Source organism: Microcaecilia unicolor, chromosome 3 (genome assembly GCF_901765095.1).
Source record: "Microcaecilia unicolor chromosome 3, aMicUni1.1, whole genome shotgun sequence".
Taxonomy (NCBI): domain Eukaryota; kingdom Metazoa; phylum Chordata; class Amphibia; order Gymnophiona; family Siphonopidae; genus Microcaecilia; species Microcaecilia unicolor.
In genome coordinates this window covers 345,386,369-345,407,739 of record NC_044033.1, presented here as the reverse complement: position 1 = coordinate 345,407,739, position 21,371 = coordinate 345,386,369, and the positions used below count along the sequence as shown (strand labels likewise).

The 21,371-nt window shown below is 40.9% G+C and overlaps 1 protein-coding gene across 1 annotated transcript in view; it reads right to left on the bottom strand.

Annotated features, from left to right (window-relative positions):
• Positions 1-21,371, bottom strand: part of SYNE1 (spectrin repeat containing nuclear envelope protein 1) — a 982,166-nt gene that overhangs the window by 446,679 nt on the left and 514,116 nt on the right. Inside the window, 3 exon segments of the mRNA XM_030198470.1 lie at positions 631-957; positions 1,673-1,843; positions 8,798-8,953. Of these exon segments, the coding sequence (XP_030054330.1) occupies positions 631-957; positions 1,673-1,843; positions 8,798-8,953 (654 nt within the window).

Sequence of the window (21,371 nt, the reverse complement as noted above, 5' to 3'; positions counted from 1 at the left end):
GCGGGCGGGCGGGCGGCCAGCCAGCCAGCCAAATCTACCTTCGGACTATAAGCCGCACCCCCCATTTTCCTCCGAAATTTTGGGGGAAAAAAGTGTGTCTTATAGTCCGAAAAATATGGTATGTCTTAGACATAAAAAGCCCTCAAACCAGATAAGCACCTGGTTAGCACGCGTGCTAAGTGTAGGCGTACTAAAAACACTAACGTACCTTAGTAAACAGAGCCCTTAGATTGTGAGATCTCCAGGGACAGGGAAATATCCAGTATACCTGAATGAAATTCACCTTGAGCTACTACTGGAAAAGGTGTGAGCAAAATCCAAATAAATAAAATAATAAATATGTGGCATATAAGAGACAAATGTAATATAAAATGTCTATACAGCTGCTTGGATCCATATTTACAGCAGATTTCCCAAAACTATTTTGAAAAAAGCATTTATCTATTCGATCTTATAGCAATGAAGAGAAGGATTTGAGGAGACATCATCATGGAAACAGCTGAATCTGGTTACATTTGAGTAGGTGACACTCTTGATTTAAAGAATGACATGCATACATTGGCAAGCTCCATAAACATCTGACATCATACTGAACTAATGCTTCGATGCAGTATTAGTCCACTGAGTTACCTTGTATTTGGCGAGCTGAGCCTTTTTTTCGTACAATTCTGTTTTTGGCTCTACTGGATTGTGCAGAATAGCTTGGTATTCTGTCATCCACTGAGTCTGTGCCCTAAACTTGTCTGAGAATTCCTTTGCCAGGTGGAGACACTTCTCTAAGGTGGTGTGTTCTCTCCTGATATGGCTGGTTAGCTCTTCAAGATGCTCCATGAGACTATGGATTTCTTTTCTTGGCTGGTCTGCCTCATCTCCCTCTAGGTACTTAACAGCTCTCTCCATTTTCTCACGAGCAGATTTCAGCAAATGGTGGCCTCTGTCCATGTCATTGAGCAGGACCTGACAGTGGAAAAATATGCATAGCTGTAATAAAAGCAGATAAATGCCCTTTCTTTTTAATTTCGTTACACTTTGAGACAACCCTGGGTGCTTGAAGCAGATATGCCCAAACCAAATAGTAAAATTATTGCAATCTTAACTATCACCTAAAATCCCAACAAACACCCTGAGATTAAATGAACAGCATGAGGCTTCCCCTTAACACTGCTCTCAGTGTGTGTATCCTGGGATCATGGTGGCCTTAGATCCTAACCTGAACCTTCTCTGTTCTCTTATCCATCCTTGTGATTTTAATCTTCAGTCTGGGATGCAGGAGTCCCATGTTAATGGAATTAGTATGGGAGAGTTGTCTATAGGAATAGGCTGCTTCAGTTTGCTCCCAGGGATTCTGAGAGGGAAAAAAATCTTTGCTGTGATGTTACTTTTATTGTTAATCTGTTTTCTATATACTTGTGGGCTTACTGTTAACAGGAGCTTGCCAGCAGAGAACATTCATTCTCTGCTGGCAAGCTCCTGGTAAATGGTCACCTAAAAGATTCAAACAAAGCCCTACTTAACCTATCACAACACTTCCTATCAGGAGAAAAAACACAGTTTATCTAGTGTAGTCTTAATTATCAAAGCCTGTAGGCATTACAACAATACAAAATTCAAGTGCAAATACACCATGTCAAGTTAGGGGAAAACACCATTTAATAACAAGGTGCTAGGTTACCTCTAATTTCTTCATTTGTTTCTCCATCACTGTTTTATCCACTACATCAGAGTTGATAGCTATATTTCTGAAGTTCTTCTGAGCCTCTCCAAACCAGTCTGCATAGGAGCTGATTGCAGATTCTGATTCCTCTATGCTTCTCATCTCTTCTTCAAGAAATTGGATTTGTTCCTTTAAAGAATTTGGAAGCCAATGAAATAAAAATAAAAAGCACTTTTAAAACAATGAGCCCAGTATTTAGATGGTGGTCACTAGACAAAGTTAACTTTGTTCAGTTAACTTTGTACAGATACTCAGCCTCATCTGGCCACTTTAACAAATTGGAATTATTTTAAAGGGGAAGACTCATGAGAGTAAAATCTTATTTTACACATATAAATCTGAATATTGATCTTATCTATGTGTGGCAAACATCCACAAATGAACATTTATAGCCAACATATTCGTTTCATAAAGGATGTGGACAGCTAGGAATTGTAACAAAAGGAATGGAGAGTAAAATAGAGACTAATGTCTCTTTATTGCTCCATAGTGCAACTGCATCTTGACTATTGTGTGCAATTCTGATCAACACAACTCAGAAAGAATATAGTGGAATTAGAAAAGTTACAAAGGCAGAGCTACCAAGTTCCAGAAGGAAGACTTTTAGGCCAGACCTGATTTTGAACTTCCATCCACAGTGCAGTGTGGAATTTGTAGCCCCTGTTTCTATCCACTGAAACCAGTGTTGCAGGTGTCATAATCCATCAGGGTGAGATTATCAGAAATCCAAGATTGGCCAAAAATCTGCCTCCTTAAACTGGCTAATCTGGCAACTCTGCAAAGAAGGGCAACCAAAATGATAAAGAGGACGGAAAGGCAAAAGAGACTACAGCTCCTTAGCTTGGAGTAGACATACTTGAGAGGAGATATAATAGAGGTCTATAAAACAATGAATGGAGTGGATCATGAATCAATTGTTTATTCTTTCAAAAACTACAAAGAACATACATAAGAACATAAAAATCAGACTGAAGGTACATATATCTTGCTTCCAACAGTGACCAATCCAGGTTACAAGGACACAGTTAAGTTACTAAGGGGCCCTTTCACACAGTGGCAGTTACCACATGCTACAAAGGCACTACATGGGACGTGCTCAGGCATCCCACAATATTTCCAGAACTGGCGTATACCAATCCCATGCTAAAAAATATAAAATATTTTTTTAGTGTGGGGGCGTGTTTGGAGGTGGAGAGTAGGCATGCCCTGCATTAATTGGGTAGCATGGGTAAATCGCTGCATGCTGCCTGATTATTAAATAGAGAAATTAGCGCATGGCCATTAAGGGTAAAATATAAATTGCGGCCATTTTACTGCTGCACTAAAAGTGGCTTTAGTGCACGGGAAACCCATGAGCCAAAAATAGGGAAGGAATTTTTTTAGTGCTGCTTAGTAAAAGGCCCCTTTGTAGTATAAAGAAAACAAATAAGAGCAGATATGTTTTCACTCAGTGTATAGTTAAGATCTGGAATTTGTTACTGGAGGATGTGATAAAAGCAGTTAGTGTAGCTGAGTTTAAAAAAGGTTTTGGAAAGTTCTTGGATGAAAAGTCCATAAACCACTAGTAAGGAGGACTTGTGGGAATTTAATGCTTATCCATTGGATAAATAGTATGGAATCTCTCTACCGTATATCTTTGATTCTAAGACGCATCTCAATTTTGCAAAAGGGAAAAAATAAATAACTATATACAGAAGAAAAAGCACAAACACACTTATTTGCAATTACCAGTATGACCAAAACATCCTTTTTTGACACTTAACATTCACAGCACTAAAAGAAATACTGGTCAACTACCATATAACTACTGAAAACCAAAATGACTGGTATTCAGTTAGGTTTAGTATATCATATATCCTTCAAATCACTATCTTTAGTACCACCCAATTCCTCAGAAGTTGAGTCATCATTGTCAAAGCTTGATGACTCATCACTCTTGGAATCACAGTCACTGTTGGAATCTCCCATATCAGATTATCTTCTGTATCATCAAAAGCATTTGTTATATAACACTTCTTAAATGAGTGCTGCACTATATTTTCTGGAACTTTTTTCCAAGCAGCTGACGCTCACTCTGCAATTTTTGAAGAAGGTTTTTTCTTGATTTTTCTAGGAAGTGTCAAAGGAAGGTTGTCAGAAAATAACCAGGTCTCATATTCTTCTCTTAAAAATTCTTTAAAAGGCTTGTTCACTGAAACATCAAGTGGCTGAAGCTGACTTGTCATACCACTCAGAATAACTACCAAATCACAATTGTTTTGTTTCAGCCTATTCTTTATTCTTTCAGACAACTTGCCCTCTAAAAGCATCAACAACAAGCATGTTAAGAGGTTTATGAAAGGTCCCTGGTCACCTATTCCAGACAACTTGCACCCAATCTTCCATCATTTTGGCTGTCATCCAGCCATTTTTTGTTCATGTACAATTATATATTTTGGGAAACTTTCCTTTTTTGGAACTGTTTTCCTGTTAAGAATCAAATAAGGAGGAAGCTGTCGGCCATCGGCTTTTATAACATAACATAACATTGATGCACTGTTTTTCATAACCTGTAGTTTTATTTTGATTTCTTTAGAACCTCTTGGATTAATGATATAATTATGCAACATGTCAAAAAGCACAGGAGTTTCACCAGCTTTGTCTATTTGACTGAATTTGTATCTTTCTATCGTTTGTATTGGATAATGTTACTCTGAAAGCTTGTGAGTTTTATTTCAAAATGTGCATGAAGTTTTTGGCAGATCAATGTTCATCGCCTTAATGAAACTCCTGCACTATACATAAATCAATTGCACCAATCTCTTGATGCTTTAAAATTGTTTATTCTAAGTGAATTTGCAGCTTCTATTGCCTAAAGATGAATCATTCAGTGTGTGACTGGTAGACCTTTGGATCATGCATCATTTAGCAACCATAAAACTACTTTGCCAATTTGGGGATGGTGTCTTTTTTTTGGACTCATAAAGCACTTTGTTGTAGTTTTACATGCAAAAATTAAATTTTGACCTTTCTTACCATCAGCGGATATTTGCTTCACTAATAGTGAATTTTCTCTCTGCAGCCCTGTTCCCATTCTGTTCAGCATACAAAATTGCCTTTCTTTTTATTGCTGCATCACAATGCACTCTTCTTGTGAACATTTTAAGGGTCTTTATATTCACTATTATGGTTAATGTGTAAAACACGCAAATGGGTCACGAGACTCGCTGTTCAAAGTACCACTAGAAACTCCAGCACGGTAAAGGTAGAATCCCCGTATTGTACACATCACCTTATTTACACATACCAGTAAGACCAAAACGTAAAGACCCACCATTTGATATAATCATGGCAGAATATTTTCCACAAATACACAGATTAAGAGGAAATAAGAACCAAAATACTAACCTGTAATCCAAAAAAACCTGCTATATTTCACCTAGTAAAATATAGCATGTTTTTAGATACACACTGGACCAGGTGAAATATAGCAGGTTTTTCGGATTATATATTAGAACATTTTAAATGCAATGCCTAAAACTTTGGTTTATTTGTAATTTTGTCTTTGAATATAAGGCACCATCGAATGTAAAATGCATTACTTTTTACACTACTTTCCACATGCATTAAAATGAGTAAAAATATGCATCTCAGAATCGAAGATAGCTACTTGAGACTGCTGCTAGAGGTTGTGGTAGCCATTTTGAAGTGGCCTCTGATGTGGGCAGGAGTGAGTGAACATCAACCCTGCCCATTTACCACTGGACCATAAGGGATTTGTCAAGGTAGGCACGGGGGGGGGGGGGGAAGGGGTATGTGTCTAGGCCTACCTTGCTCTATCTTTGGAGGTCGGTTGCAGGGGGGTTCAGCCAAGAAGGATATTTTCCATTGTGGGGGGATTGGAATGGAGGGAATCAGGTCTTGGCAAATATTCAACTGGAACCTGCATAAATGTCTTTGTGGAAACTGCAAAAGCTCCGGTGGCCAGGGTAATGTGAATTAGCCTCGGATATTCAGTGCAGGTGCCTGACATGACCTGGCACAGAATATCCAAGGCTAATTCTTCCCGTGGTGGTCAATTAAAAAAGCGTTGCCTGCCATGGACTGAATATCGAATGGACAGTGTTTTGGGGTCTTTGAGAAAATCCTAAAAATAAATAAATAAAAAATAGCAAAGCATAGTATACAACTAGAAATCATAAGAGATTTTAGTTTACATAGTCCTAGTCCATTAGCAACTTAATTAACAAGTCACTGATAGTAACACAGGCAGCAGTGCAGCAGCGAGATGGGGACTATCCATTCTTTTGCACTGAGTGTCACATGTTTGATTATCTATTAGTTGGTGAGAGGTCATAGGCATGCACCCAATTTACACATGCAATTTAATTGAGTAACACGCCATTTAGAGCTAATAATTGGGCACTAACAATTTATTATTGGCATAAATTGGCAACAATTTGGTTTTATGCATGCATCTTGCTAAGCGCTATTCTAAAAGATAGGTGTATAAATATTTTAACGTGCAACTGAAAAGGGGGTGTGGCCATGGGAGGAGAATGGGCGGGTGAGGGACATTCACTAAAGATGTGTGCAGTATTATAGAATTCGGGGAATCCAAGCCTAATTTACGTGCGAAGATTTACACCAGGTTTCAGTTGGTGTAGATCCTTGCACCTAAAGATGGGCGCAGATCTCGGTGCTACATGGTATTCTATAAACAGTGTCCAACTCAGGAGTGCCGTTTACAGAATAGCGCTCGAAGCTCATTTTTTTCAATGCCCAAATTTGGGCTGAATTTACTGACTCTAGTCCCATAAGTGTATTCTCAGTGCAACAAACTTCTAGTGCTCAGGAAAAGGTTCCAATCCCTGGAGGCTACAGAAGCAGACTTAGAGGAGCTGAGGCAGACAGAAACCACATCCTGAGAAATTTGTACAATTGTGGTCATCGTATCTTAAAAATGATTTTATGGAAATGAAAAAAATGCACAAAGAAGAGTGACCATGATTAAGGGAAGGGAACAACTCCCATATGAGGAAAGGGCTCTTCAGTTGGAAAATACATAGCTGATGGGAGATATGATAGAGGTCTATAAAATCCTGAATAGAGTGAAGTGGGTATACGCAAATCGATTGTCTACTCCAAGAAGTTACATAGTGAGCAAAATCTAAATAAATAAATAGTAGCACATTTAAAACAAATAGGAGAAAATATTTTTTCACTCAGAGTGTATAGTTAAACTCTGGAATTCAATGCCAGAGCAAGTGGTAAAAGCAATTAATGTAGCTGGGTTTAAAAAAAGTTTTGGGCAAACTCCTGGAGGAAATGTTCATAATCCATTATTAAGGTAGATATGGGGGAAGCCACTGTTTATCTCTGAGGTTAAGTAGCATGGAACCTTGCTATTTTTGGAGGATTCTGCCAGGATACTGGGCTAGGTGGACCCTGGTGTAACCCACTATGGCAACTCTTATGTTCTTATTGTGAAATGGCTTGTTTGAGCGAAAGTTGGTCACTGAAGCAGGAGACAAAACGAGGACCCTCGTCAAACCTATTTTAAGCCTGAGGAAGCTGCATTCGTTTCAGCTCACAGCTAAGCTTGATCTTGAATTGAAATTTTGAACAATTATAATATTGTCACAGTTATTGTCACTTTTTGGGATTTGTAAGGACAGTTGAGTTCAGTGGTTCTCAACCTGGTCCTGGAGGCACCCTAGCCAGATTTGTATGCACTGCTTCCACTGCATACAAATCTCTTTCACGAATACTCATTGTGGGTATCCTGAAAACCTGACTGGCTGGGGTGCCTCCAGAACTAGGTTTGGGAACCAGTGGTTTAGTTGGAGTATGACATGCTAGCACTACACTATTTTCACAAGACTTTATGAGAGACCTAAGCCCCCAAATTCTATATAGTGTGACTTGAGTTGTGTGTGCAAAACTTGGCATATTCTGGTTTGCACGTGCAACTCAATTAGTTAACAAGAAAATCAGCACCAACAATTGAATGTTAACACACAATTTTCAACACTAATTGGCACTAAATAGAATTTACATACACTACTCACTAAGTGTAGTCTATAAAGTAGCTCACATAAATTCTATCACACGGACCTGAAAAGTAGGCATGGACATAGGAGGAACATGGGTGGGTCATGGACATTCCTAAAATTTACGCGCAATGTTATAGAACCCGTTCCACGCTTAAAGTTAGGTCTGGGCATTTACACCAGCTTTTCATTTGTGTAAATGGCTGCACCTTCATTTTAGTCACGTGGACAGTGCTATGCAAATTCTGTAAACCGTGTGTGACAAAACAGTGGGTTTTAAGCCTATGATAATTGTTTTGATATTTTCCTAGAATGTATTTCTCTAGTTTGGCCAGCAGATGGTGCATGTCAATATTTAAAGCTGTTACAGAGAACTGATCTTTCTTCTTTAGTTAACACGGATGAGAGGAAGTGCCTGCAGTGATATGGCCAGCTATTTTCAAATGTTGTTGTTCTGGGCTCTGACTGGCATGGAGTTTGAAGATACCCAGGAGTTACTGGTTTTGTCTCCAGTTTCAGCCAGGGAGAAGAGAGAGAGAGAAAGATCTCTTCGCTGAAGTCTTGTGATCGGTTATTTTTGATAACATGTGAGCAGTTGTATGTCCTGATCTCCCCAGGTACTATTTAGATAGTAAACAAATGTTTAGATAGTTTTATAATTGATCCATATTTCAGTTACTGTTATTGTTTTGCTGATTGCACCTTTTCTGTTCATTGTTTTAGTTTTTTCATGACAATAAACATTTTAGTTTATTGCCTCTGCTTGTCTGAATTGACTAAGAATCCTGGTGGTTTGTGTGTTGAATCTGTGAGTGCTTTCAAGGAACTGTGGGACCACTGGGAGCGTGACCTCCAGTAACCTAGAAATCACTGGGTACAATTTGAGAGCAGGAGACTGTTGGGACCCAGTCAGTGGGAGGAAGGTGCTAGTGTAGAGCACAAGTGACAGGTGCAGGCAGACCTGAGCTGTGCTGGGATAGACCCTCTAAGTGGCCACGGGGTAGCCCAGGCAAGTGGCTAGGCGTTTTGTGATAGATATACGGCTACTTACCAGCACGTGAAGAATAACAGCTTGGTAGCGGGCAGTGAGCTGGGTGGCTTGGCTGCCCATTCTGCTGGTGATATGACTCTCCTCTAGGATCTGCTGCACTAGCAGTCCAACTTCTTCAACATCATCTTTGTAGACGATAACTTCTTCATGCCTCTTCTGCAGTAAAAATGAAGAGAAGCCTTTAGTCCGAATTTTTTTTTTCAAATATTATTTTAATCCTAATTTATGTTTGACAAAACAAAAGAATCTCTAAACGAATCAGGCAAGCAATAAACTGCAAGTACATATAAAACTTTTAAGGATGAACCTTGGGACAGAGAATTCCCTCTTATACTCATTATGTGATGGTTTCACTTATGTTTCTATTATATTGAAGCCCTCTGGTTCTAGTGACTATTCTGTGTGAAGCTCAGTTACTTTAATTGTGACATTTCATACAACAATCTTATCCCATAAAGATCTTAAGTCACAGCTAAGGACTCTAAAATATATCCCTATGTAATTATCACATGCCATGCACCTGCCATTCTGCCCCCATCTTTCAGGACCAAATTTGGAATATGGGAATAACATGTTTTCTCCAGTCTAATGATGGCTTGATATCATTTCTTTTTTGTGGCAAACAAAGGTTACTTTTAAGAGGGCAACTTTCAACAGCCTGGATTGAATGTAACGTATACGGGCATTTTAAACTGCATAAGCTATACCAATTCTCAAAAAGGAAATAACATATGAACAGGGCTGGCTTAACAATTGAACCAGGTGAGGCTCTGGCCCAGGGCACTGGCGACTAAGGGCATCAAAATACTCAGTCTCTGACCTTACCTGATCTACTGGTTAAGCCTTTTCTTTCTCCCCTTCCCCTCCCTCCCCACAGTCTCTCCCCATATCTCTTTCTTCCCCTCTCCTAAAGTCTGGGAGTGCTCTCTCATCTCTCTCACTCCTCCACGGTCCTGTAAAGTTTACGTTGGTTACCGGCAGCAGTGAAGGCGATGGCAGCAGTAACAACAGAACCATAACAGGCTGCCTTTCGCCAGCTCCTGTATCTTCAATCTGCCGCATCCTGCCTCCTCTGATGCAATTACCTTTAGGCAGAATGTTGTAGAGGGAGGACCCAGGGGCTAGCCGAAGGCAGCATGTAATGCTGCTGTTGCTGCTACCGGTGACCAACGTAAACTTTACAGAACTGCAGGGGAGTAAAAGAGGTGAGGGAGCACTGCTGGACCTGTGGGGAGGGGGAAAGAGAGACTGGACCGTGTGCTGGTGGTAGGGGAGAGAGATGCCAAACCCATGTAGGGGGAAGGGAGGGGGCACCAGAAGTGATGCGATGGGGAGGGGGGCACCAACAAAGCAAGCTGGATCAGAGCTGGCCCTGCAAAATTGGATTCTTACAACAAATTACTTTATACACTATTCTTTGTTATGTATCTTATACTGTTTATTGTAAGCCACATTGAACTCAAACTAGTTTGGGATAATATGGGATATAAATGTCACAAATAAATAAATATGTGTGCCCATTTGAAAATCTGCTGGTATATGCACTAAAAGCAAACATATTTGTGGCAGTTCTATAACTGGGTACATGCAGTTACTTATGCCATGTGTGCATGTGTGTCACCTTAATTGGCATTTATGCACGCACGTGCACTATGTGCTATTCTGTAAAGAGGTGCTATAGCGCTTAACTGCAAGGCAGCGCACACATGGGTGAAGCATGAGTGAGATATGGGTGTGTCACTACTTATAGAATACTATGTTTCACGCACTGCATGGCACACTTAGTTGTGCCACCTTGCGACAGCCATAGATCTGGAGTAAGTGGTTACGCTTAAATGTAGGTGTGTCAATGCTGTCTTACACTAGTATTCTATAACAGAGTTTTGGTGCCAGTTATAGAATTGTTCAGTATGTGGTATTGAGGCGCCAAGTTATAGAGTTTCTCCCATAGTTTTACCTGCATTTGTGTAGATAGGTGAGCAGGGCTACAAAATAGTAAGTGCATTTTTGTTATCCTTTATATATGTGTTATCATCCTTCCTCAGCCTGCACACAGCTACGGAATGCCTCCTTTTTAATGTTGCTACAAGTACACATGCTCTGGCAGGCAGGCATATTTTCAATCAGGCCATTTTATCCAGGTATATGCTTAATAATCCCAGTAAATCTTCACCACCCAAGCTGCAAAGGACTCAAATACAAATCAACCTATGCATCCAGCTTCTCTTATATAAGCACACAACTATGGAACGCACTACCAATCGCCGTGAAAACAACATATGACCACCTAAACTTCCGGAAACTCCTAAAGACTAACCTGTTCGAAAAGGCAAACCGTAACGATCTAACCTAAATGCATTAACCCCGCAACACGACAATATAAAATTTCGTACTGGACTTAACCCAACTCTTCCTCCTTATGACCCCCAATGTATCTATCACACTGATCATTACTCTGCCATAACCTCCATTTGTATTTGTTCATACCGGTATTGGTGATCGCCTCTACTGTACTATGTAAGCCACATTGAGCCTGCAAATAGGTGGGAAAATGTGGGATACAAATGTAACAAACAAATAAATAAATAAATAAATAAATGCCTTTGAATATCTCCCTCCAGCAATGTGACAATATATTATCGAGGCGATGTTTAAACAGTCCAGGTGCTTGCAGGCTTGTAGGTATATTGTACCCTTGGGCCTGCAAGGACATTTTCAAAGGGAAATCCCCCAAATCCAAGATGGTGGTGAATGGGGTTGCATCATGAATGCGTATATTTGCACATACTTTGATGCTACTTCAAATGTACCCAAGGAAAATCCACACAGGATTTTCAAAATAGAAGACCTATGCAGACTTTCATTCCATCCACCCTGTCTCCACTCATTTTAGGACTACCTTTACAAAGCCGCAGTAATGATTCCCAGCATGGCAAATGCAACGAAGCCCATAGATTTCTTATGGGCTTCATCACATTTGCCACGTGGGGATCACTACCACAGCTTTGTAAAAGGAGCCCTTCCATTATGTCACCAAAGGATCAGTCCAGACTAATGGGTTATGCCCATCTGCCAGCAGGTGGAGATAGAGAGCACTACTTCTCTGTGCTATATCTAGGTCTGTGCAGCCAGCCTTAGCTAGTATTCTCTATCGCCAGCAGGCAGATAGGTTCCTGTGCAGCCTGTGACTGATTCTGGGGTGACCTTGTTGCTTTTAAAAGAGGTGTACAGGTTTTGGGGTTGAGTGGCTGATTCAGCCAGGGTGTAAAACTGGTGGTTCAAGGTCTCTCTCCTCTCCCCCTATTCATCCTTCTGCTGCCTTCTTCTTCCTCTTCCCTTTTCTTCTGCCTCCTTCCTTGCAAAAAAGAAAAGCCGGACCTTCAAACCCCAGACTGTGAATACTGGGTTTTGTTATGGCAGCAGAGCATATAAAGTGTTATTCCGGGTGCAGTAAACCACTTTAGGGCAGTGCACAATGTGTGCAGAATCTGCGGAGAATCTGGGGCTTTATGTGTCTGACCCCCTCCCCCCCAGGCGGGTCCCAGCCTTCCGACTCAGCAGTTTTGGTAGGGCTTTCCCACAGTGGCAGAGGGTCGTGATTCAGTCGCAGGGTTCATCACTGCGGTTCCCGCCCAATTCCCAGGCCTTCTCCTTCTCTTTGCTAGGGTCTCACTCCCCTTCAAAGGCAGGTAATACTTCTGCTATACCTTTTTCCCCTAAATTTGTTTTGGTTTTGCTTCAGGCATTTTGCTGAAACAGCAGCAACCACCTGATCAGCCGGAGGCTATTCAGGAGAACCCCGTCTAAGAGGAAGAAACTGGATGCTGTAAGGCTAGTTGAGGAATTTCACCCACCCCCCCTCCCAATCTCTGCATGGGTCTGAGGAGGCCTTCTTGGTGGCTTCTGGGCTTTCTGAGACCCATCGGTTGGCCGAGGAGGGAGATCCAGGGGCTGAAGGGGATGACCCTTCTGCGGCCTGATTTTTTTGTTAAAGAGGAACTAACTTCCTTTTCTAGCTTGGAGGTACTTCATATTTCTTCTCTTTCAGCTCAGAGGCCATTGGTTGTCCCCTCCATTATGACTGGCACCAAAAAGCTTGCCAAGTCCTTCTACATTCATGAGGCCATGAACAAGCTTATTGTGGCTCAATGGGATTCTCCAGAGGCTGCTATCAGAGTGGCCATGGCTAAGCTTAACCCCTGCTCCATAAGGAGATGGAGAAAATGGGTCTCCCTAAGGTGGATGCGCTTATTACAGCAGATGCTAAATGGACTACTACCCCTATAGAGGGTGGTACAGTGCTAAAAGATGTCCACAACTGCAAGATGGAATCTGCCTTGATGCTGTCCTTTCAAATTGTGGCTCTTAGTCAGCAGGATACCATTTGTGTCTCATTTGCGGCTTGGAAGTGTTTCCCTAGAATGGCAAAATGGAGAAATTTCCTGTGAGGGGGCCATATTGGAATGTGCAAATAGACCTCCTTGATGTCCAATGATGTTAAAAATTCTCCTGTTTGGACCGAGATGATCACAGACCCCAGCATCTCCATCTGGAAATGCTGGAGTTTGAGTGACCTGGCGCTTAGCTGGAGCCTTGCAAGAGGATTCCAAGTACAGATTTGCGATAGGTCAGCAATGGAGGATCAAGAACACTTGGCACTGATGTTATTTGTGTTCATATAGTAGTATTGTCTGTTGTAAGAAGTTTCTCTGTGTTCCCTTTCAGAAAAGCAGTTTATATTTTGACTCAGATTATTTTTTGGAATAATTTTGTAAAACAATTTAAACTTCATATTTATATTTTTAGTTTTTTGGGTTTTTTTTTATAAAAACTCTTTTTGACAGTTGAAAAGTGGAGATCAAGAAAGACAGTTGTGTAGCTTGTATTTTTATAACCCCATTTTGGGGAATTGTGTGGTAAATACAATCTTTTTTATTATCATTTATGGATTCATTTCTGTTAGACTGCATTTTCTAACTGTTCATTTGTTTTTATGTAATTGTATTCATCTTTTATATTTATTTATGTTGTTTACATTTTTGTTAAACGTTCTGGAAATGCTTTTAATTATATATTTTTTAACAATGCTGCAGCATGACTGATAGAAGGCTGCAAACAGTGTGACCACATCACACCCTTCCTGCAAAAGCTATGCTGGCTACCAGTACCTTACAGGGCTAAATTTAAAGCTCTGTGTTTGATTTTCAAGGCCCTCAGACAAAATGGGCCAGAGTACTTAAAGAATAAGTTAGCCCTTTACACACCTTTGAGACCTCTAAGATTCTCTCAAGGACCATCACTATCTGTCCCCCTCATCAAAAGAAATTGTATGATGCGTTACCTGCCAGTGAGCCTTCTCCGGAGTAGCCCCCACGCTCTGGAATTTACTACCAGAGGGGGTATGTATAACTAGAGACTACCTCTATTTCAGGAAGCAGGTAAAAGCTTGGCTCTTCTCCCAAGCCTTTAATACATAGGGTGATTCACTATACACCCATTCTTCACCTGGACTAGCTTTCTACACACACTAACTTAGACCGGTTCCTTATATCTTGATTAACTGTGCTAAGAACTTGCATTTAGTTTAGTCACTCATTTATTTATCCCAACTGACTCTGTACCACACATCTTGTCCCTATATATAAATCTGCATTTGGCCCCTCAGCTATATGGTAAGCTGTATTGTAGAAAAACAAGCCGCATTGAGCCTGCCATGAGTGGGAAAGCGTGGGGTACAAATATAACAAAAAAAAATATTACTTTAATGTTCTAATTGCGTATTTATTAGATATTCCATCGCTATTATGCTTACATCGTATTATATCTCTGTTATTTGAATTTCAGTGCTGTTAAATGTGTATATCTTTGATCCTGTTTCATGGTAGTCCTATTATTAGGTTTCAATTTGCTGGTTTCAAATTTTCCTGTTTCATTTATATTTTTATTTGTTCATTTTACTATTGTTATGCAGTTAACAAAATTGTAAGTTGATGTTAAACTGTACCTACCTTACACTGCCCTGGGTGAATTTCTTCATAAAGGCGGTTAATAAATCCCAATAAATAATCAATAATAATAAATATTTTCTATATATTGTTAATATGTTTTTTTCACAACCCTTGTGTATGTTGTAAGTTTATATTTATGTTCATAGACTCCTGATGCAGATGTTTGTGCCAAACACCGGACATGTCGGGCCATCTTCATAATAAAAGAGTGACTGATGATACTTCCTGGTTGTCCTCCCTTCCTTTTAGCCACCTCTACTCCTTCGGTGCAGTTTATGTGTGCAGAGAATATCTTCCTGTGTTTTTTTGTCCATGTTCCTTAAGGATAACTCTATAACAGGGCGCCCACAATTATGAGCCATTGGAGTGCATAAATGAGCAGATTACTGTCACATATGTAAATGGTTCAAAGAAGAGCAGAACACAAGTCGATAAATAACTGCAACTGTAAAAAAGTCCTGATGTGGCCACAATTTGCCTCACTAAAGGCTGCATCGGGAGCTAAAACAGCTATTGCGAACCCAAAAGGCACAAATATGCAATAGAGCTAAAATCCAATGAAAGCAGCAACGGTCAGCCTTGCAGCTTGCAGGGCAGATAGAAATGAGGGAGATGGTTGCTATATTTGCAATTTGTTCTACTCCCAGATTTCTGCCAAACAGTTAACATGACTGAAAATGATGCAAAATACAGCTATTAAATTAATAAGTGGTATTGGGCGTTATCGAAGTATATCCCCTGTATTTCACATCTAATATTGGTTGCCAGTACAAAAACGTATCCATTTCAAATTCTTTGTTTAATATTTAAATCAATATTTGGTTTGAGCTCAGGCAGTTTGAGCGAACTGTTGGTATTTCCATCTTATTGAATTACCCCTTGTAATGTTGTTTCAACATCTAGAGAATATCTTGTCTTATATTTCCCTATCTGTAAGAATGTGATATACAAAACAATTCACTCTGCTAATTTCTCCTATCAAAGGCACCAACATTTGGAATTTCCTTCCTAAATCAATCAAGTATGCAAATGATTACTTAACTTTCAGACATCTTCTAAAAACACATTTCTTCAGTTTGGCCTTTTTCAATACAAAGAACTCTATTTGAACTTTACCCACATCCTTTTCTTCATCTCATTTCATCCTTCCCCCCCCCCCCAACTACTCCTGCCTAATTATGCTCTCGCCTATCCCACCCTTAATTATTTGTACTTGAGATAGTCTACATCCCTTGTTACTTGCTGCACATGAATTACTTTGCCTCTTGAAGTTATTGTAATTTGTGTTCTGTTCTGTACTGTACATTATTATGTTTTATTCACTTACTGTTTGTTTGAAAGCCACATTGAACTTGAGTCTATTTCAGGCTAATGTGGGGTATAAATGTCATGAATAATAATAATACTTTGTGCACTGCAGAACATTTTGTTCCTCTTCTGGTGTTTCTACATGTGTAAGTGTAAACTTACCTGCAAAAGTGACAGCAGGACGACTAAGTGCTCTTCTACAGTGCTGCACGTAAGTGGCATAGAACATGCGGTACAAATGGACAGAGCACAATGGGCTCCCACTTAAGCATATAACTTACAAAATATTAGCAATTATGTGCATACCTGCTGCATTTATGTGACTGCAGTAATGACATGTTTATGGCTGGTATAACTGCAGATGTGTAAATTTTGGGTGCACAAAATGCAACATGGTTTTAGGATAGAACATAGTACTGAAACACTGCTCCTTGTTCTCACTACAAAAATTAGATATATCCTCGGTGCTGGAAAGCTAGCTTTTTTGCTTCAGTTTGATATATCAGCAGCATTTGATGCTGTCAATCATTTGATTCTTCTTCTTAAATTAAATGAATTATGTATTTCTGGTACAGTACATAAGTACTGCCATACTGGGAAAGACCAAAGGTCCATCAAGCCCAGCATCCTGTTTTCAGCAGTAGCCAATCCAGGTCACAAATACCTGGCAAGATCCCAAAAAAGTACAAAACATTTTATACTGCTTATCCCAGAAATAGTGGATTTCATTTTCCTCAAGTCCATTTAATAATGGTCTATGGACTTTTCCTTTAGGAAGTCGTCCAAACCTTTTTAAAACTCCGCTAAGCTAACCGCCTTTACGAATTCCAGAGTTTAATTACACATTGAGTGAAGAAACATTTTCACCGATTTGTTTTAAATTTACTACATTGTAGCTTCATCGCATGCCCCCTAGTCCTAGTATTTTTTGAAAGCGTAAACAGACGCTTCTCATCTACCCATTCAACTCCACTCATTATTTTATAGAGCTCTATCATATCTCCCCGTAGCCGCCTTTTCTCCAAGCTGAAGAGCCCTAGCCGCTTTAGCCTTTCCTCATAGGGACGTAGTCCCTTCCCCTTTATCATTTTCGTCGCCCTTCTCTGCACCTTTTCTAATTCCACTATATCTTTTTTTAGATGCGGCGACGAGAATTGAACACAATATTCGAGGTGCGGTCACACCATGGAGCGATACAAAGGCATTATAACATCCTCATTTTTGTTTTCCATTCCTTTCCTAATAATACCTAATATTCTATTTGCTTTCTTAGCCACAGCAGAACACTGAGCAGAAGGTTTCAACGCACCATCAACGATGACAACTAGATCCCTTTCTTGGTCTGTGACTCCTAACGTGGAACCTTGCATGACATAGCTATAATTCAGGTTCCTCTTTCCCACATGCATCACTTTGCACTTGCTCATATTAAACATCATCTGCCATTTAGACTCCCAGTCTCGTAAGGTCTTCTTGTAATTTTTCACAATCCTCCCGCGATTTAACGACTTTGAATAACTTTGTGTCATCAGCAAATTTAATTACCTCACTAGTTACTCCCATCTACTACTACTACTACTACTATTTAGCATTTCTATAGCGCTACAAGGCATATGCAGCGCTGCACAAACATAGAAGAAAGACAGTCCCTGCTCAAAGAGCTTACAATCTAATAGACAAAAAATAAATAAAGTAAGCAAATCAAATCAATTAATGTGAACGGGAAGGAAGTGAGGAGGGTAGGTGGAGGCGAGTGGTTACAAGTGGTTACGAGTCAAAAGCAATGTTAAAGAGGTGGGCTTTCAGTCTAGATTTAAAGGTGGCCAAGGATGGGGCAAGACGTAGGGGCTCAGGAAGTTTATTCCAGGCGTAGGGTGCAGCGAGACAGAAGGCGCGAAGTCTGGAGTTGGCAGTAGTGGAGAAGGGAACAGATAAGAAGGATTTATCCATGGAGCGGAGTGCACGGGAAGGGGTGTAGGGAAGGACGAGTGTGGAGAGATACTGGGGAGCAGCAGAGTGAGTACATTTATAGGTTAGTAGAAGAAGTTTGAACAGGATGCGAAAACAGATAGGGAGCCAGTGAAGGGTCTTGAGGAGAGGGGTAGTATGAGTAAAGCGACCCTGGCGGAAGACGAGACGGGCAGCAGAGTTTTGAACCGACTGGAGAGGGGAGAGGTGACTAAGTGGGAGGCCAGCAAGAAGCAGATTGCAGTAGTCTAAACGAGAGGTGACAAGGGTGTGGATGAGGGTTTTGGTAGAGTGCTCAGAAAGAAAGGGGCGGATTTTACGGATGTTGTAAAGAAAGAAACGACAGGTCTTGGCAATCTGCTGGATATGAGCAGAGAAGGAGAGAGAAGAGTCAAAGATGACCCCAAGGTTTCGAGCTGAGGAGACAGGGAGAATGAGAGAGCCATCAACAGAAATAGAAAACGGGGGTAGCGGGGAGGTGGGTTTGGGGGGGGGGGAAATGAGAAGCTCGGTTTTGGTCATATTTAATTTCAGGTGGCGTTGAGACATCCAGACAGCAATGTCAGACAAGCACGCTGAAACTTTGGTTTGGATGCAAGGTGAGATATCAGGGGTAGAAAGGTAGATTTGGAAGTCATCAGCATAGAGATGGTAGGAAAAGCCATGGGATGAGATTAATGAACCAAGGGAAGAAGTGTAGATAGAAAAGAGGAGGGGACCAAGAACAGAACCCTGAGGTACGCCGACAGGCAGAGGGATAGAAGTAGAAGAGGATCCACCAGAGTGAACACTAAAGGTGCGGAGGGAGAGGTAGGAAGAGAACCAGGAAAGGACAGAGCCCTGGAATCCAAGTGAGGACAGGGTATCGAGATCATTTATAAATATGTTAAAAAGCATCGGTCCCAGCACAGTCCCCTAGGGAACCCCACTAACTATACCCTTCTCCATTGAGTATACTGACCATTTAACCCTACTCACTTCACTCTGTATCCGCTACCTTAACTATGTATTTCTCTTCTCCGGAACTGGTATTCACCATTTACGGATCTATGTAAGCCACATTGAGCCTGCAGATAGGTGGGAAAATGTGGGATACAAATGTAACAAATAAATAAATAAATACTCTGTTTTCTATCTTTTAACCAGTTTTTAATCCACAACAGAACACTACCGCCTATCCCATAACTCTCCAATTTCCTCTGGAGTCTTTCATGAGGTACTTTGTCAAACGCCTTCTGAAAATCCAGATCCACAATATCTACCGGCTCACCTTTATCCACGTTTGTTCACCCCTTCAAAGAAATGTAGTAGATTGGTGAGGCAAAATTTCCCTTCATTAAATCCATGTTGACTTTGTCTCATTAATCCATGCTTTTGAATATGCTCTGTAATTTTGTTCTTAATAATAGTCTCTACCATTTTGCCCGGCACTGACGTCAGTCACCGGTCTATAATTTCTCGGATCTCCTCTGGAACCTTTTTAAAAAATCGGCGTTACATTGGCCACCCTCCAATCTTCCGGTACGATGCTCGATTTTAAGGATAAATTACATATTACTAACAATAGCTCCGAAAGCTCATTTTTGAATTCTATCAGTACTCTGGGATGAATATCATCTGGTCCAGGAGATTTGCTACTCTTCAGTTTGTAGAACTGACCCATTACATCCTCCAGGTTTACAGAGAATTCATTAAGTTTCTCCGACTTGTCAGCTTCGAATACCATTTCCAGCACCGGTATCCCACCCAAATCTTCCTCGGTGAAGATCAAAGCAAAGAATTCATTTAATCTCTCCGCTACGGCTTTGTCTTCCCTTATCGCCCCTTTTACTCCTCGGTCATCTAGCGGTCCAACCGATTATTTTGCCACCTTCCTGCTTTTAATATACCTAAAAAAATTTTACTATGTGTTTTTGCCTCCAACGCAATCTTTTTTTCAAAGTCCCTCTTAGCTTTCCTTATCAGCGCTTTGAATTTGACTTGACATTCCTTATGCTGTTTGTTATTATTTGTAGTCGGTTCCTTCTTCCATTTTCTGAAGGATTTTCTTTTAGTTCTAATAGCTTCCTTCACCTCACTTTTTTACCACGCCGGCTGTCATTTGGTCTTCCATTCTCCTTTTTTAATATGTGGAATATATTTGGCCTGGGCTTCCAGGATGGTGTTTTTGAACAGCATCCACACCTGATGTAAATTTTTGACCCTCGCAGCTGCTCCCCTAAGTTTGTTTTTCACCGTTCTTCTCATTTTATCATAGTCTCCTTTTTTAAAGTTAAATGCTAACATATTTGATTTCCTATCCAGCTTATTTTCGAAAGAGAAAGACGCCCATATTTCGACCCAAATCGGGAGATGGGCGTCCGTTTCCCATGGGCGCCCAAATCGGTATAATCGAAATCCAATTTTTGGTGTCCTCAACTGTAGTCCGTCACGGAGACAAACAAAGATCACGGGGGCATGTCGGAGGCGTGCTGAAGGTGGGACTGGGGCGTGGTTATCGGCCGAGGAGAGATGGGCGTCTTTAGCTGATAATCGAAACAAGAAGGACGTTTTTGACGAGAATTTGGTCCGCTTTATTTGGACCCTTTTTTTTCAGGTCCAAGTCCCAAAAAAGTGCCCCAACTGACCAGATGACCTCCGGAGGGAATCGGGGATCACCTCCCCTGACTCCCCCAGTGGTCACTAACCCCCTCCCACCAAACCCCCCCCCCCCACTTTAAAAACTGTTTTTCCCAGCCTGTATGCCAGCCTCAAATGCCGTACCCACCTCCACGACAGCAGAATGTGTTCTATCCTCTGACAGCCTTTCCCTGGTTCTGATGTGGGTCTAGGGTGAGTGTGACACCTTTTCTGTTATGGGCACTGCAGAGTCACATCAGCAATGCATTGTGGTGGGTGTTGGTAGTTGGTAGGCTCTACTCCCATGGTGCTTTTCCCTCTGCTTACTGGGTCAGAGTGTGCCCTGTTTTGTTTCTGGTAGTCCATGAGGTAGTGGCCATTTGTGTAAGACACTTTTAGATCCCTTTCATGTGTTAGCCACGTTACAGCACTTAGTTCTTACCTTGAATGTTGGTGAAAGAGGGCATTGTACAGCATTCTGCCAGCTCTGACCTACTGCTAATCTCAGTACCAGCGAGACTCGTTGCCAGTGGGGCACAACCTCTGATCTGCAGTTAACTGTGAGTAAACGTGCTTATTCAAATAAAGGACGTTTTCAGGGAGATTAGTCTTCAGATGTGAACTACTGTGCCAAGGTTATACAGCAGCAACAAGTCCTGTCCCTGGAGCAC